Source organism: Vanessa atalanta, chromosome 13 (genome assembly GCF_905147765.1).
Source record: "Vanessa atalanta chromosome 13, ilVanAtal1.2, whole genome shotgun sequence".
Lineage (NCBI taxonomy): Eukaryota > Metazoa > Arthropoda > Insecta > Lepidoptera > Nymphalidae > Vanessa > Vanessa atalanta.
In genome coordinates this window covers 11,495,361-11,512,311 of record NC_061883.1, presented here as the reverse complement: position 1 = coordinate 11,512,311, position 16,951 = coordinate 11,495,361, and the positions used below count along the sequence as shown (strand labels likewise).

General features: G+C 33.6%; 1 protein-coding gene across 1 annotated transcript; it reads left to right on the top strand.

Moving 5' to 3' along the window:
• The first annotated feature begins 147 nt into the window (after nt 1-147).
• On the top strand, nt 148-16,847 carry LOC125068097 (kinase suppressor of Ras 2). The gene is made up of 18 exons (XM_047677105.1): nt 148-440; nt 1,957-2,094; nt 2,478-2,616; nt 2,864-2,980; nt 3,487-3,616; nt 4,045-4,147; nt 4,371-4,540; nt 4,907-4,989; nt 5,310-5,407; nt 5,474-5,654; nt 6,387-6,491; nt 6,909-7,003; nt 9,576-9,752; nt 10,329-10,514; nt 10,870-11,003; nt 11,353-11,490; nt 12,104-12,233; nt 12,363-16,847. Exons 1-18 carry the CDS (start codon nt 276-278, stop codon nt 12,513-12,515), a joined length of 2,442 nt encoding a protein of 813 aa, XP_047533061.1. The 5' UTR covers nt 148-275; the 3' UTR covers nt 12,516-16,847.
• Nucleotides 16,848-16,951: the final 104 nt, after the last annotated feature.

The window sequence follows — 16,951 nt, the reverse complement described above, 5'->3', positions numbered from 1 at the left end:
ACTACTTAAATGTCATAATCGCGGTTCACAGTTGCCATTTTAAAAATCCTGAAAACTACCGTAAAATGCGATAACAGCTGTCAAAGACTTGTCTATACTCGTAACATTGGATCACCATAGACAAGAATATAGATTTTCTTCGGACATGGCCGCTGTATCGGCAATACAACACCTGCAATGTTTTGTATATTCATATTCATTTTTTATAATGAATAAAGAGTTTTTTACTTATAAGTAGTGATTAGTGGATCGTGTATAGTGCTGTGATATTTGTAATGGATGCAGAGAACGAGATCGAAAAAAAGAGAATCCGTGATGCAATTCAGATGATAGAGACGATTCAGTCGATGATCGACGTTTCAGCGGACAGGCTCGAGGGGTTGAGGACACAATGCTCAACCAGCGCAGAGCTGACGCAGCAGGAAATCCGGACCCTGGAGGTAGGACAGTCGTAGTTATTGCTTTACGTTACGTGTTATGGAAACAAGATGTGCCCTTGAACAGTTTGTCAGGCCTGAACTTCAAGGCCTCTGGGCTCAAGGATCGGTGTGATTAGTTCATTGCCGTTGTAGAAAGTGTGAACGCGCGCATATCCAGTTACCTTGAGCTACACTGCCCTATTTTACTGTATTGAATGTTGTAACGATTGTCTTCTAATATGATACTGCAGTCATCGTATTCAAAATTTAAAAAGCAAATAGTATTTAAAAAAAAGCTAACGTTATAATATCCAAAATGTATGCATCCATTTATGTTTCTAACAATTTGTTGTAATATTTTGTTAGCCAAATTTTCTAAAGATACACTCAAATGAATAAGCTGTCATATGTAACATAATTTACTGTTAGAAAGTTTATGAAGTGGAGAATTTAAAATGTTTATAATATAGGAAACATTTCTTGATTGTGGCATACTGATGAACATTTCTATTATTTATGAGAGTCATTAGTTTAAAAGGAAACAATAGATTTTTCAATTCAATTGGAATGCATATATAAATAATTAATTCTATATAAGAATTAACAATACTGTCCTGGATCATATATGGTAGTGAATTTAGATGGACAGAGCAATGAGAATACAGAACTAAACCAGTTTTAACAGTTATGGTTTTTATATTAAAATTTCTAGAGAATAACTATAAAAAAATTTGTTAAATCCCAAATTTATGTTACAGGTTTTAAATCCTTAAAAAATTTAATAAATAATAAACTATGGTCTAAAAACTAATTTGAATCTATTTAATTTAAGAACCGTTAGATGCCTTTTATTCGGGAACTCTTTAGAAGTTTCAAAATATTATGATAATTTAAAATATTGTAATGTAACAATTTTTGAACACATTGTTTAATATTTTAGTTAAGAGACAACACTGCAGGTCTTTAAAATAATGAAAACATAACTTGCATATAAGTTGGATTGTCCTATCACAGCTTATGTTTGTTTTTGTAATACCAGTCTGGACTTCAATATCAGACAAATGTTGGATGTACTAGATGTTGTAAACATAATACTCTAGAATTCTACAAAAATCAGTATTCATATAGGTGATATGATTCAATTATGTTTATAAAAATAAATTCAATTCAATTCTTGGCCTTACTGGCAATCATAAACTGAATGTTTACAAATAAATCTGTATTCTACATCTTAAAAGTCATTTAACTCTGAAATCAATTTATTTGTTTGGATACAAGTTTTGTTTACATTCATATATCAGTTTAATGGTATTTATATGTTAAATGAAAACAGTGACACAATCTTTTATTGTTTTTTTAATCATGCATAATAGCTGCATAGTTATACTGACTATAATGTATATTAGAGTTTATTTACGTTTGCTTTTTAAATTAATTAACATGTCTTGATTACCTTTACAACACTACTTAAACAACAGACAACAGTATATTAATGTTTATTGAATGTCTATATTTATTTATTTTTATTATATTTCAGGGTAAACTAGTAAAGCATTTTTCGAGACAACTTGTAATAAAAGCTCAGTTTGTGGAAGAAATTCAGAGAGAACTAGGACATGTCCCTAGTTTGAGGCAGTGGCTGCGCGTTGTGGGGCTCAGTATTGATGCTATAGAGGTAATTTAAAAAATAACAATATTTTATTTCTATCATTTAACATGAAAAGATCAAGCTTGTCATTTATAAAACATGCTCTATTTATAATTAAGACGTCTTATAGTAATCTAGATAATAAGTAAACTTCACTCGTTGTAAATAAAGCTTTTCTATATACTTTGTTATTATAAAACTAATAAATAACCTACGCCATGTACCATGACATAATTGATTTCTATGTAAAATTCCAGATGCACTACAATTCAGTACTTAGACTTTCTTATTTAATTTATATTAGCTAGAGAGAAGATGCTTTAAATTACTTATTGTCTGTGGACAAGATAGATTGGTTATGATTTAATAAAAAAAAATATTTAAATAAGATAATTTTATATGATCTCTAGGCTGTATTATCCCGAGTGTCATCACTGGAAACCCTGCGCGAAAGAACGGAACATGAGCTGCGTGCGATGTTGTGCGGAGCACGGGATGAGGAGGTGCGACGACTGTGCAGAGCAATGCAGAGGCTAAGAAGTTACACAGGTGACTACATTTACTATTTAATTTTTTGCCCTGGAAAATTAACTAAAGACTGATATCATAAAATACTTGAAATTGTGTATTTTGTGTATTTAATTTAAAAGTATAACAAATGTTAGATAATTATGTGCATTCGTGTAAACTTATTTATTATATTCTCCAAAAGAATGGATAATTTCGGCAGGGGATATACTATTGTAAATATTTGGAAGTTTTCCTATAGCATATAATGTTATTCATGTTATTTCAGAGGCTTTAGCTCGTGGAGATGGGGCAGTGGAGCTGCCGCTGTATTGGGACTCGTGGGAGCGACACGGACGTGGCTCGCCTCGCGCGAGGGATGATCGTAATTCCAACCATAAAAAAGGTTATATTTCAAACCTATATTTTTATTAATTGTTAAAGCTGATCAGTAGTAGAGGTTATAATTGTTTTGGACACATTCAGAGAAGTTATACATCCAGTGGTAAAAAAATATCAGGAAAATAGCAATGACGAGGTCATTCTCAGATAGATCTGATCATTTTCAAGATAACCTAAATACACAAGTTACTGTTATTGTATTTCCTAGAATAATTTACAATTTTACTGGTGACATTTGTAATAAAACCATGTGTGTGGTACCATCCATGCGTCACTTAATCTTCCGCTAAACAACACTTAGTTACTTGTTTTCTAGTTTTTAGGATGAGTTAAAACATCTTAGTTCCCAGGGTTGGTGGCGCATTGGCAATCAATCGAATTATTAATATTTGTTGATATTATAAAAAACTTATTCTACAAATTCTTGCAATATGTCAATGAGATGTTATACAGTTGTGTCAGAAAAATATATAAATAGCAATATTTTATTTAATATTTGTATATTTGCAGGAGGAAAATCTCCAACAACACCGATAAACAAACGTAAGCAGAATGTCCACCTGCCCGCCCCAGCTGCGCTCACCAAGTCCCGGTCGCACGAGTCACAGCTCTCTGTCAAGCCAGATACATCAGATCTTAGGTTAGTTTTAATTTCTGTCCTGCCTGTTTAAATACATCAATTATCATGTGCCCTTATCAGGGAGAGTGTGAAAAAATACATATTAATGGCAACATTCATGGTCTCATGTCCAAGTCTATTAATCTCCAAATATATACTAACATCAATTTTTATTTAATTTTATGTCTATTTTAATTTATATGATACATAATTTGGCATTAGCCAAATTTAAGAATTAATCAAAATATCATTAGATATTTTGATTAATTCTTAGTATTGTTAAGATAAACAGTGGCATCTTAACACCAATCCTTACAGTTCTTAGTTTATATATAGAGGAATTGTATGACAATTAAAAATTAACCATGATATATTTGTTAAAGTTATAGAAAAATATGCTATACGAAATTATTGTTAATTAAAAAAAAAACCTAATATGCGTGTTTCAGTGACAACAGCCAGTCGTCCGCAGTTGGCACGATGGAAGGCAGTCCGCCCGCCTCCCCGCGCGACCCCGACCCCGATCCCCCGCACGGATACTATAATACGAACGTAAGCTCGCTCTGTCTGTCTGAAATTCACCTCTGGTGAATTGAATCATATGAACCCCACAAGCAACGCCATGATGTTTGCAAAAGAGACAATCAACAAGAGTAACAAATTGAAGAGTATTTTTAAAATAATAAAATGTAATATTTCGTAAAAGTGTGTAAGAAATAAAAAAAAAGAAATTTCTTAAATATCGTGACGTGTGTGTAACGTGTGCGTCCCGCAGGCCACGTCGTGCTCGCCGCGCACGCCGACGGTGAGCGGCTGCATGGCGCACGACATCGCGCACCGCTTCACCAAGACTTTCAACATGATCGCCACCTGCGACTATTGCGACAAGCAGATGCTCTTCGGATCTGGACTCAAGTGCAAGGAGTGCAAGTTCAAGTGCCACCGGTGAGATCACTCTCTCCTTATGTAATCTATAGTAGATTCCAATGAACAGAGGAGTAAAGATAAATATACAAGATTAACCTGGAATTGACATGACGTTATTATTCGAAATATAAATAATCCGTGGAATGGTTTAGTATTATAAATACATATTTATTATAAACAACTATTTGAATAATAATATGTTAATTAATATGTAAATCTCAAATTTGTTTACTTTACTCCTCCAGCTAATGTAATATGATATACATAGACATGGGGACTATTTTGATGATTATTATTGTTATTAAGCTTTCCATCTAAAATGTAAATTGTAACACTAATCCTAATAATAAATATTAATAATAATGTAATTTTATTTTTTCGCAGAGATTGTGAAAGTAAAGTTCCTCCGTCGTGCGGATTGCCCCCAGAATTTGTCACGGCCTTCAAAGAAAAATTTCATAAAGATGGTAATGCTCAAATTATAGCCTATGATTATTCTTATTTAATACACATAAATAGATTATCAAAAATTTGACCATTTTTATTCACATCCAAATATTTCAGTCTTATATCGTTTGTTCTGAAAATTTCTCAGTAATCAGTAAATTGGCATCCTCCAGTTTCATTTATTTTTTCGTTTTCATATCTGCTATGTCGTTATTCGAGCGTTCCTCTGATATTTGACGACCTCTGTTTTAAAAACTAGTCAGAGGGGCGCAAAAAAAAATCCCCGCATCCCGCGGGTCGAGTATAGTCGCTCTAATGACGCGTGGTCGCGCGTGCGCAGGCGGCCTGTACCTGCCGGCGGCCGGCGCCGCGCGCGCCGCGCTGCTGCCGTCGCTCACGCCGCACCGCCGCCGCCCGCCGCCCGCGCCGCACCACGCCGTACGTACCGCGCCGCCGCCGCCGCCCGCCGCGCCGCCCGCCCCGCCTCACGCCCCTGTGTTGCAGGCCGGGCCCGACTCGTCGTCCAACACGTCGTCGTGCAACAGCTCCACGCCGTCGTCGCCCGCGCTGGCCGCGCCCGCCACGCCGCAGCCGCACGCGCACGCCCCGCACAACGCGCACCACGCGCACCACCCGCACCACCAGCAGCACCAGCACGCCGCCAAGCAGCAGTTCCACTTCCCGGGTGACGACATATTTTGGCACAAAGTCACAAATATATTATGTTTGGTTGTAATCACTTTTACTACCATTTAACGCTTGCCGACTATCAATAAAACCAGGCGAGGCGGCACAACCATTTTGATGAGCAGTCTTTGCTAAGTGATCGAACAATAAGCTTTAACAAGTGAAATAGTAATCACTAGTAATTCGGTTATAAATGTGACTAGTTCGCACAAGGTTATTGTATCATCAAGGTTGTGTATGTTTAGTACGTACTGAGAATAGTTGATAGATAGATACAATACTTCCTTTTTAAATAGCTTTTTAGTGGTATAATCAGAAAATATTTTTGTGCACAAAACTCACGATAAATACAAACAAAAAGGAGTAAAATAAAGTCGTTAATAAATAAACCGATTCAATTGTTCCCTTAATAATTCATTATGAACTTTTTAAATAGAATATGAATTTAATCAAATTATGACTCTTGAACTGGAGTGAAAATGCTCTAAAATTTTGCATACATTTTTGGCTCTAGTGAGATCCAATCTCGTATACTAAGAATTGCCCCTTATCATTTAAAATTTTTCTTTATATTCATTTCTACCGATTGCGTAGAATTTACAACTTCATACCTCATTAAGTTCATTTATATACTAAACATTACAATTGTCCTATAATATCATTAATAATATATAAAACTCTGTCTAAAAACTCGGCATGTTTTACTTATAAAAATTTGTTTGGTTTATAGAAGTGAAACCGCCGGTGTCCAGTCCGAACCACTCGTCCCATGTTCAGTCGCCTGCGCGGTCTATGGCCGACCACAAAGAAGAGCTCACCTCCAGCATCAAAAGCGGTACAAATTTAAAATTTTCCACAGAGTCAATAAAATGTTACGATAAAACAAATGCACAATTTAGAACATTTTAATATGGAAAGTAGTCATAACAATTGTCATATTTATTGTGAAAATACATTGTCTTGACCGATGGTATGGCTCCATGCAGGTTATCTTTGGGTGAGTATCTCATGTCACCAAAATTATATAAATTCATCGTTTTAAGCACCTCGAAGCGCCCTATTTTGCCACAGCGCTAAAATTTTAGAGGTTTACACTGAGCTTTATAGTAGGACTGTCCCATACAAACCCGGGACCTATGGTCTCGTTATTAATTATGTAGAAATAAACCTTACACAAATTTAATGTTATGGTGACAAACCATTCGGTCAAGGTACTTGGTAAGTTTGGTTTGAATGAAAGAGTGTTCCGCAGAGGGCTCGGGTCGCGTGTCGCTGAGCGGGTCGGGCTCCACCGACAGCGGGCGCCACGACTCCGCGCACGACGCGCGCTGGCCGCGGCAGAACAGCGTGAGTGCTTGGCCTGTCGCCTACCTTAACCCTTATGGTTCTTTAGCTCCAACCGCTACTACATTTTGCCGTGTGGTTTAAGTCAGACTAGATTAGAGTCTTTTGTTGGTACTAGTGAGGCTTTGTGGAAGACGGTCTGGATAGATACCACCCAACATAAGGGTGAGTGAGCCAGTGTAATTACAGACACAAGGGACATGAAATCTGAGCTTCTGAGGTTGGTGGCACATTGACGATCTAAGAAATAGTTAATATGTCTATGGTCGGTGGTAACCACTTATCATCATGCGGCCTATTTATTTGATCGGCTTCATATAAATCTACAGTAAATCTTTCTAGATTTAGGTTTAGGCACATCTAGCAATAGAACCGAGAATATAACTACATATATCTCCATTCCCAAGATTAACGTCAGGCAAGTGAAATTATTAAATCATTTTTGTAGAATTTTAGTATAATGATCCTAATGTAATGGAATAAAACTAAAACGATGAACGACTTATTTATTAATATATTTGTTTGGGTGTAATATAAAAATTAAAGTTGTATTTAAGTGGAACATAACTACATATTATATGATGCGGTACAGACACCGGGATGTTATGGAAATGTCGTTTCGTATCTGGATATGGATACGTATATATGAATATTTTACCGGTTTCAGCTTCGGATGGTTTCGACTAAGATACTATATTAGATTATTTAGAAATACAAGATATTAATTTGACTTTATCTGAAGGCTATTATATAGTATTAGGTATATACACAGAAAAAAACTAATAGCTTGGTGGTAGGGCTTTGTGCAAGCCCGTCTGGGTAGGTACCACCCACTCGTCAGATATTCTACCGCCAAATAACAGTACTCGGTATTGTTGTGTTCCGGTTAGAAGGGTAAGTGAGCCATTGTAATTACAGGCACAAGGGACATGCCATTTTAGTTCCCAAGGTTGGTGGCGCATAGGTGATGTAAGGAATGGTTAATATTTCTTACAGCGGCCTTGTCTGGGCGGTGGTGACCGCTTACCATCAGGTGGCCGATACGCTCGTCCACCATCCAATGCCATAAAAAAAATAGCTTAAAAATATAATTAGCTATACTCTTTAAGAATAACACTATGCAAAAACTAAATTATAGTAAATAATGTTTTTATCGGTTCGTTTACGGTTACGGAGGTAGGTCCATAACATCCCAGATCTGTATCATATTTCCATATACCTTCAATTATTTTAATCAATCAACTAACTATCGACAAAATATTCATATAAATCATTATTTTTTTTTACAATATGTATCAAATCTGAAAGCCATTAGCTTTGTAGTGTTTCAAATGAGATCAAAGCTTTGGTTCAGTTCTGCAAGCTATTATTAACAGTTCCTAAGATAAGGGTTTATTTATGACATCTCTCGACACTCGACATTCAGACACATGTGTACTTATGATATAACAGTGTCTCTTTATGTCCAGCTTTAAACTTATTTTAAAATTATTCGTCACATAACTATGTTATTATGTAATAGTAATATATTTTAAAATTGTATATCTGTTTTTAAATTATTATGTTAAAAATTACTAATTAATTTATTATTTAACCAATATCTGTATATATTTATTATATAATATGTTCGCGTAAAACTTTTCACTTCCTACTTACTCAGTTTCAAATATTTATAATATTTATGTTTGTTGTAAAAATCTTTAATCATTGTTCGGAAACCAGAAGTTTGACGATCACGATTAAAAATATAAGACCTACTGGAGTAACGTATAATCATTTAATTTTCATTAAAGAACGGCACGAATATTCCACCAATATTAAAAAAAAAATTTGGACTTGTACCATATAAAAATAAAAAACATAACTTTGAATACAGAAGTAAGTGGATACATTGTACATCGTTTGTTTATCTTAACAAGCGTGTATCAAATGACTGCGGGATTACTCCCATACTTAATACAAGTGTATAGCTAGCTGTATAAGTGTGCAACATTCCTTAGTGACAGATTTGTCGATGCAGAGCTTATCGTTAGCATTGCATCCGTCGACCTCTCGTTCACTGATAACTGCATTCACAGATTGAGTATTCGTGCATTTCGTTGTTCATCGACGAACAAGCTTTTTTGTAAAAAATCAAGAATGAATATTTAAGTGATCTGTTGAAATAGATTTAACAGTGCATTTTTTTTTTTATAGAAATTATAGTTTTGTTTTTATTTGACAGTGATTGACTATTTTACAATATGTCGACGTTTTTACATCATCGCCGAATATTCGAAGAAGTAGGTATTTTAGTGCCATGATCGTCTTTCTATCGTTAAAGATTATGTTTACGTTGATTAAGCTAGTGTACTTACAGGCAACTGTGACGTATCTAAGTCTTTCATAAATGGTTGACCTGTTGACGGTGTAAGGAATTAGAAGTAACTTATATAAAAGTATTTTAAAATTTTTCAGTGTCAGGTCGGGTATGACCATAACTCAGCTTTATCTTGGACGGACTACTGGTCGTCTGCTATTGTAAATATTGTATGATACGCTTCAATCGCCAATGTCCTATGTACAATGTCCACAGCTGACGATGAAGGAGTGGGACATCCCGTACGACGAGCTGAAGCTGTTCGAGAAGATCGGCACGGGTCGGTTCGGCACCGTGTACCGCGGCAGCTGGCACGGCGCCGTGGCCGTCAAGCTGCTGCACGTCAACGCGCTCAGCGACCACTCCGTGCCGCTCGACACCTTCAAACACGAGGTGGGGACCATGTTAGGATCACGAGTTTTAATGACATCTTGAATAAAGCAATCTCAAACTTAACTCGCCATGTTTTTAAACCGACTCTGGAATTTCAAATTGTATTGATGTCATTAATTGTGGTATTTTAATTGTAACTTTTTGTCATTACTTTTGTATAATATATCGAAATTAATATGATCAGACAGATTCTTTTAAATGCGATAATATGACTTATTTCTAGTTGATATCTAAACATATAAATAAATACAATGTGCAAGATATTTTAAGATATTGTATTATAAGTGGTTTGTTTGTGTGTTTTTACTAATACAGTATACGAAATACAAACAATAAACCGTAATAGATACACTACAGCGGTCTTTACCAACGTTAGGTCTTTTTATACAAGAAATTTTGACATACAAATTTTCGTTTTTATAAAAAAAAAAAAAAACCCAGTAAAAAAACTCACCGCATACATTATCTAGGTAATTTTCCGTATCAAATATAAGTAGTTCACAATACTGTAAAAAAACAAATGCTTTAAAAATTAATATATTTTTGTTGTGTAAAAGATTTTATGTAATATTGCAGGTGGCAACGTTCCGTAAAACGCGTCATGAGAATTTGGTGTTGTTCATGGGCGCTTGCATGAAGCCGCCGCGACTGGCGATCGTGACGTCACTCTGCAAGGGCATGACGCTGTACACGCACATCCACCTGCGGAAGGACAAGTTCACCGCCAATAAAAGCGTTATTGTAGCGCAGCAAATCTCACAGGTAAATTTTAACATTATTGACATACTCTCCAGGGTTAGATTTATTTGAGAGTAGAGGATATATAGAGGAGATTCAAGTGGAAGTCTTCCAATAAGTTTTTCTTATATTTCAGTAAACTTTTTATCTGCTCTGTGATAAAATTCCAAACCCTCTTTAGAGAGGTGATCCTTTGTCCTGCCTTAGGATACTAAGTACAGGTTGCTAATGTTGTCTTAGATTTTCGCGATTATTACACATTGAAATAAAACTAGTTTTTAACGGATTTAATTAATATACGCGATTAAATCCGTTAAAAACTAGTTTTATTTCAATACAGGTTGCTAATTTACTATTTTTATCATACGTCTTTTTCCAGGGCATGGGGTATCTCCATGCTAGAGGCATCATTCACAAGGACCTGAAGACGAAGAATATATTTCTCGAGAATGGGAAAGTGGTCATCACCGACTTTGGACTCTTCAGTGTCACCAAATTATGCTTTGGCAACAAGTAAGCTGGATTTGATATATACTTGTATAATAGGAGGTACTAACAATCAAACTTTTTATTTAATTTTAAGGATTTCGATAAATATGACTTGAATTATTAAACGTGCAAGGCATAGTGAACCAGTACGCGCCCACAACACAAGTGCACTCTATTCTTGTGGTAACATAAGAGGGGTCGGCAAGTCAATCGGCTGAAAAGAGTTGGGCGGAGAAAAAAATGCTTGCTGCACTACAGCGGGGTCTTAAGCCTTACTGCTACTTCAAATAATCTGTTTACAAACCTTATTACAATACACTTATTTAAATAACTAGCCAAAGCTCCAACTAACTGTGCGTGTTTCCCGGCGCAGACGCAGCGCGCGCGGCGACAGCCTGGGCATCCCGCCGGGCTGGCTGTGCTACCTCGCGCCCGAGCTGGTGCGCGCGCTGCGCCCGCACGCCTCGCTGCACCTGCCCTTCTCCAAGACCACCGACGTCTACGCCTTCGGGTACGGCCGCCGCCTCCTACCTTTTCGTACGGGACGAGCCTGTAACACTCGATTCATAAACGCCTAGCGTTAACATAATCGACTGCTTGCATGATTGCGGATCGGTATCGCACCTATACGGGGAGGCCGTATTTGTTCCCTGATACTTTTGATAATTTCAACCCGGTCAACTTAGAACGCGCCTCCCGTTCGGTGTTTTAAGTGGATTTGTCAATGTCAGTAATAGCGTTTATAAAAATTCAAAATATTGTCAATTCAAGTAGGATCACCTGTTCGGAAAGTAGATTCTACCGAGAAAAACCAGCAAGAAACTCAGTAGTTACTCTTTTCCACCATTTTATTACTAATTTAACAATATTTTTTGGCATGAGCTTTAATTTTTTTAACAGGCTAAGTTAAAAATATCTGTGGAATCTTATTATAAAACCAATACCGTGTTTCAAGAAATATGTCTTAACTTTACGAAGTCAGAAACTCTGTGTTACTACCCTTCCTATGGTATATGCTATATCTCATGTCTATACAATGATTGTCACCGTTTCTTTAAAAAAGATCTATATTATTAGATTATAAATATAATTTCGTAACTTATATATTTTGTATTGATTATTAGAACCGTATGGTACGAGTTGCTCTGCGGGGAGTACCCGTTCAAAGGACAACCACCGGAGGCCATCATCTGGCAGGTCGGCAAGGGCGTGAAGCAATCGCTAGCCAATATGCAAGCGTCCAGAGACATTAAGGTAATATTTTTATCTGTGTCTATATACTTGTGAATATCATTGAATCAAATGAATATTCACATCATCAGACAAAATTGAAATTTAATGCTAAAAGCTTTACAGTTGATCTAATAATGTATATTATTTCAGGACATTCTAATGCTGTGTTGGTCCTACCGATCTACCGAGCGGCCAGACTTTCCGCACTTACTGTCAACGCTAGAAAAGCTCCCCCGAAAGCGACTGGCGCGCTCTCCCTCGCACCCCGTACACTTGTCTCGCTCTGCGGACTCAGTATTCTGAGAAAGGCTAGTCGGCGCACTGTGCGTGCGGCCTTAAAATGATCTGTTGCCTCTTAAATAGCGCCTTCTCGCTCACACGTGATTCATCCGTCTCGTTCTTATTTTGTTACGAGACACCGATGACATAACGAGTTCGTACCTACAAAAGATGCCACACGCTCTCCAATACTCCGAGTCGACTAATTTGCGGAGTTTTGTGATTATTTTTCTTACTAAAGCGTTTTAAAATTAATACCTCATATGTCTATCCATAAAATATTGCAATGTGCATTATACAATATCATTATAAGTCCAATATTATCGATACTATGAATTATATTACGAAAGAGCATAAAGTCCGATATTGTTATCTCATTCTAACAACAAAAAACCGTCTCGATCGAATTTCATATAAATAAGTCACTAAATCATATTGTAATATAATAAAACAAAGTATTTCTTAACAGCAGGGGCTCAAGTAAGTAAACGACAGTTCTAATTGAGTCGAGATTTAAAATGCGGTCAATAACATATGGTTTATTTAATTTAATAAAAGTTTGGATTGATGCAATTCTAAATTATAGTTTTTATTACGATCTTTCTACTGTAAATTATATGTTATCTGTTTTATAATTTTAAAAAATCGGAATACTCTGTTGTGTACAATATCTGGTGATAAAAAATCTCATAAGGCAGAACGAATCATTCAAATGATGTCGTGATCGATGAAAAATGAAAAGTAATTTTAACTATATAATTATCGCACCGATTAATATCAAAACAACTGCCTTATATAGACTAAAGCAAACGTGTAATTTGATGAACTAGTTTTTTAAATTCTTATTAATTATGGTTATATATCGAAGGACTATCAGTGTTGCCATGATCATGGTAACTCGTGGTAACACTCGCGTTCGTAATTAAAATTTGATGATTTTATAAATCCTAGTTAAATTAGTGAATTGAAATAATTAAACGATAATATTACTAAATATTTTTGTCTGCAGATAAGCGATGTATTAATGCCGATGTATATATTTATACTTTGTCGAAGACTTGGTATTCGATACATGTGATGAATAAAGAGAACCGCTTTAAAATTACTGTAGAATATAGAGACAAAACTACGTCTACACTTGGCAGCTTTACATTCTACTATATATCCATAGAGTTCGTCAATATTATGAATATTTAAAACATTAAAATCACCAAATTGTTATATTGTTACTGTTAGTGCAAATGGTCTCGTGCATTTTAAAACTGCAGAAAAACTCACGTTACGTTTTTAGTAATGAATTTAATTCTAATATTAGTGTTAGTATATTTTTTTCCTCCATGTAACTTTGAAGTAGAAAAAATAAACATTAACACTACTAATCTATATATTATGTATAAGTCAATGATCTGATAAAAATGATATGAACGCACACCCTGAACATTCATGGACTTAAAATTTATACGATTATAGATAGTTTCGTTACATAATGTTGAGGTGTGCTTAATTAAGAAAATATTTTGCAATTTTTATATTTGAAGGGGAATACGATCTAGAAGGAATTTAAAAGGTTTAATGCCAACATGTAAGGATTCAAACAATCCAAATGAAGTTATTCTTATTAGTATACTAAGAAAAATAAATGGTAATACGATTTGGGACATATTGTATTGCTTGGAAAACGTCCTGATATATTTATTTTGAGAATAGTGATTAATTTTTTATTCTCTTCTGTAAATTGCATATTTTTACAATTGGCTCTTTGCACTAACAGCAGTAATATGTTTTAATGTTTATATATTTAAAATATATATATACTAATGTTTTATTTAAAATTCATTTGAAACAGTTAATTTTGATGAACCGAGTATAGACCATAAGATTAACGGCATAAAAATAACTTTGTATATATATTGTTGTATGTATATTTATATGTTTATTATCAATGATAATAATTTACTTTTTATTATTATAACAATTATCATTACTTTGGCATACATTTTATATTTGAAAGAAATCTTTAAAGGCTTGAAAAAGAAACTAGAACATTTTTACAGGCTCCGTTGAATATGGCATTAATAAATGTTTCTCTGCCAGTCCTATAATATAATAAAAAAGTATATAATCTTTATATATTTACTTTTCCAAATATTTCTTATTATAACAAAGCACGTTTAAAATAATATATCCTAAAGCTCAAGTGTGAAGGTAGCCATGAAGTATTGATCTCTTGATTTAACGATAGATTATATTTTCGTATTTAAACGTGAAAGTTGACTGTTTATTAAAAAAAAAAACTGTAAATATTGTATAGTGTTACTGGTTTTGATGTAGTGACTGCGTATCAGAATCGACTTTTAACCTAGACTTGTAAATATTAGTCATTTTTTTAATTGTATTCTATTAAAATTAAAACAAAAAATACATTTATAAAGGTATTAAAAATCTTCACAGTTAGTTATATTTATTTTGCAGCGAAGTTGTAATAATTGCATCAGTATTGTATAATAATTAAAATGTTAAGGTTATTCTTATAATCAATTATTATTATTAAAAAGGCTTTTCGTTTCTCGAGGTGATTTTTCAATGATATTTTTTGTCTCGTATATAAACTATCACCCATTATTCTATAGAAATCTAAATTTTACCATTTCAGATAAATAAACAAAAAAAAAGAAGTTTTTTTTATATATATAATTTTTAGGCAGATTAAGTTTGATGATCAAAATGTAAATAAAACAAAAAAACAACAAACTAACTATCGCCAAATTCTTAGTGATATAATTTGTTCGAAAATAATCAAAAATCCTTCAAAAAGACTTAAGAAAAGTGTATAGTGTACAAAATAATTGATAAACCTTCAATGAGACAGATGACATTTTAATTTAAAATATAGTATTTTTATTATCTTTTCAATAAATTACGTAACGACAAACGAAATAGATTTGTATTTGTATTAAATTTAATTTTGACATTTTTTTATTTGCAATTTGCTTTGAAATGTTACATAAAAATAATGCCTTGAAATACCTAAATTGACTGACCGTTATAACTTAAATATCTGTTGTAATATATGTACATTGTAGTAATAAAAAAATATGTAAATAAAAGAACATTCCTTTGAGTAGTTCTTTCAATATTTCTTAAATAGTGACATTTTCTTAAGATGCATGGTCCTATGACAGAGCTTGTTTATTTTTAGTTTGTTTATGGTTTAATAAAATGTTGCTATTTCTTAATAAATAGTTAAAAATTAATGCTTAAATTTATTTATATTATTTAAAGAGCTCTTAGGGAACTTAGGACTATTGGTATCTATTGGGTATCACTGTGTTACCATTTATGTAAATTTCTAAAGAGGCTTGTCGTTAGGTCCATTATAGACTGATTTTAACTGGAAATCCATCGAGGGTTTTATGTGCCACTCACGTATAATAAAAATCGCATTTTACTAACTTCATCTTATGTACATATAGAGACCATACATTTTAAGTTCTATCTTTAAAGTTATTCTGTAAGACTAAAATCAAAATTCAATATTGGATTTCATAGGGAAATATTTAAAAATAATTCTTGCTTGTATTGTTTTAACTTTTTCTTTTCAATTTGTAATAAAACTCAACATTGAATTTCATTTTATTCTTACTGAATAGCCTTTCTGGTTTTATTCTCAAATTGTCTTGTTAATGTTTCAATTAAATGCAACAATTATGTTAATCGTTTCAAACGAAATTACCTATTTTGACATGAATTTGTGTAAATTAATAATATTAAACAGCCTTTTCAGCTCACTTTGTTATTTTTATTGTTTACTTAATTTTATTGAATATAATAGACGAAATTTATTCTGGTCAGTAAACTCCTATTAATTCTAAAGTTAGTTATAAATGAGGTTCTGTAGTGACTGCCACAGTATTTTGTATATAGTGCGAATGTGGTGTGGCTTGATCAGTTGTATCTTAATTAATATTTATTTGGACGTGAAGTAAGGTGCAACTCTTTCTATTGGCTTACTAAAATCAAAATGATTGAATTAGTTATTTCAATGTGTGGAATTAGTTATTTTCATCATCAAATGAGAATATTTTTTTGTTATATTATTCATATTTTTCTTTGAAACCTATACAATATTTTCATCTAGAAAATTAATTTCATGAAAAATTAAGTTTTAAAATAGAATTTTAAATAGAAATATATCATGCACTATACGAAACATTTTTATAATTAGACTTCTAAAGCCAATATAAACAGTTGTACCATTGTACAGATGGATTTGGATAACAGTTGTAGTTACATATGTATTGAGATTTCTATTGATTAGGTTAGTTGCATTTGCCAAAATAAATCTTCATCACTGTTTCTGGCGGTTTTTTTTTTGCCAATATATTTAATTATTTAAAGTTAGAGTTCAATAGTTTATACAAATAATTTGATTATTTACATTGAAGTATATATAAAATATT

Excerpts from the sequence above, each read along its gene's own strand:
- LOC125068097 (XM_047677105.1), top strand. The coding sequence starts at position 276 with ATGGATGCAGAGAACGAGATCGAAAAAAAGAGAATCCGTGATGCAATT. Across the intron at positions 2,617-2,863 it reads GAGGCTAAGAAGTTACACAG|AGGCTTTAGCTCGTGGAGAT; the intron begins GTGACTACATTT and ends ATGTTATTTCAG. Across the intron at positions 4,541-4,906 it reads TGCAAGTTCAAGTGCCACCG|AGATTGTGAAAGTAAAGTTC; the intron begins GTGAGATCACTC and ends ATTTTTTCGCAG.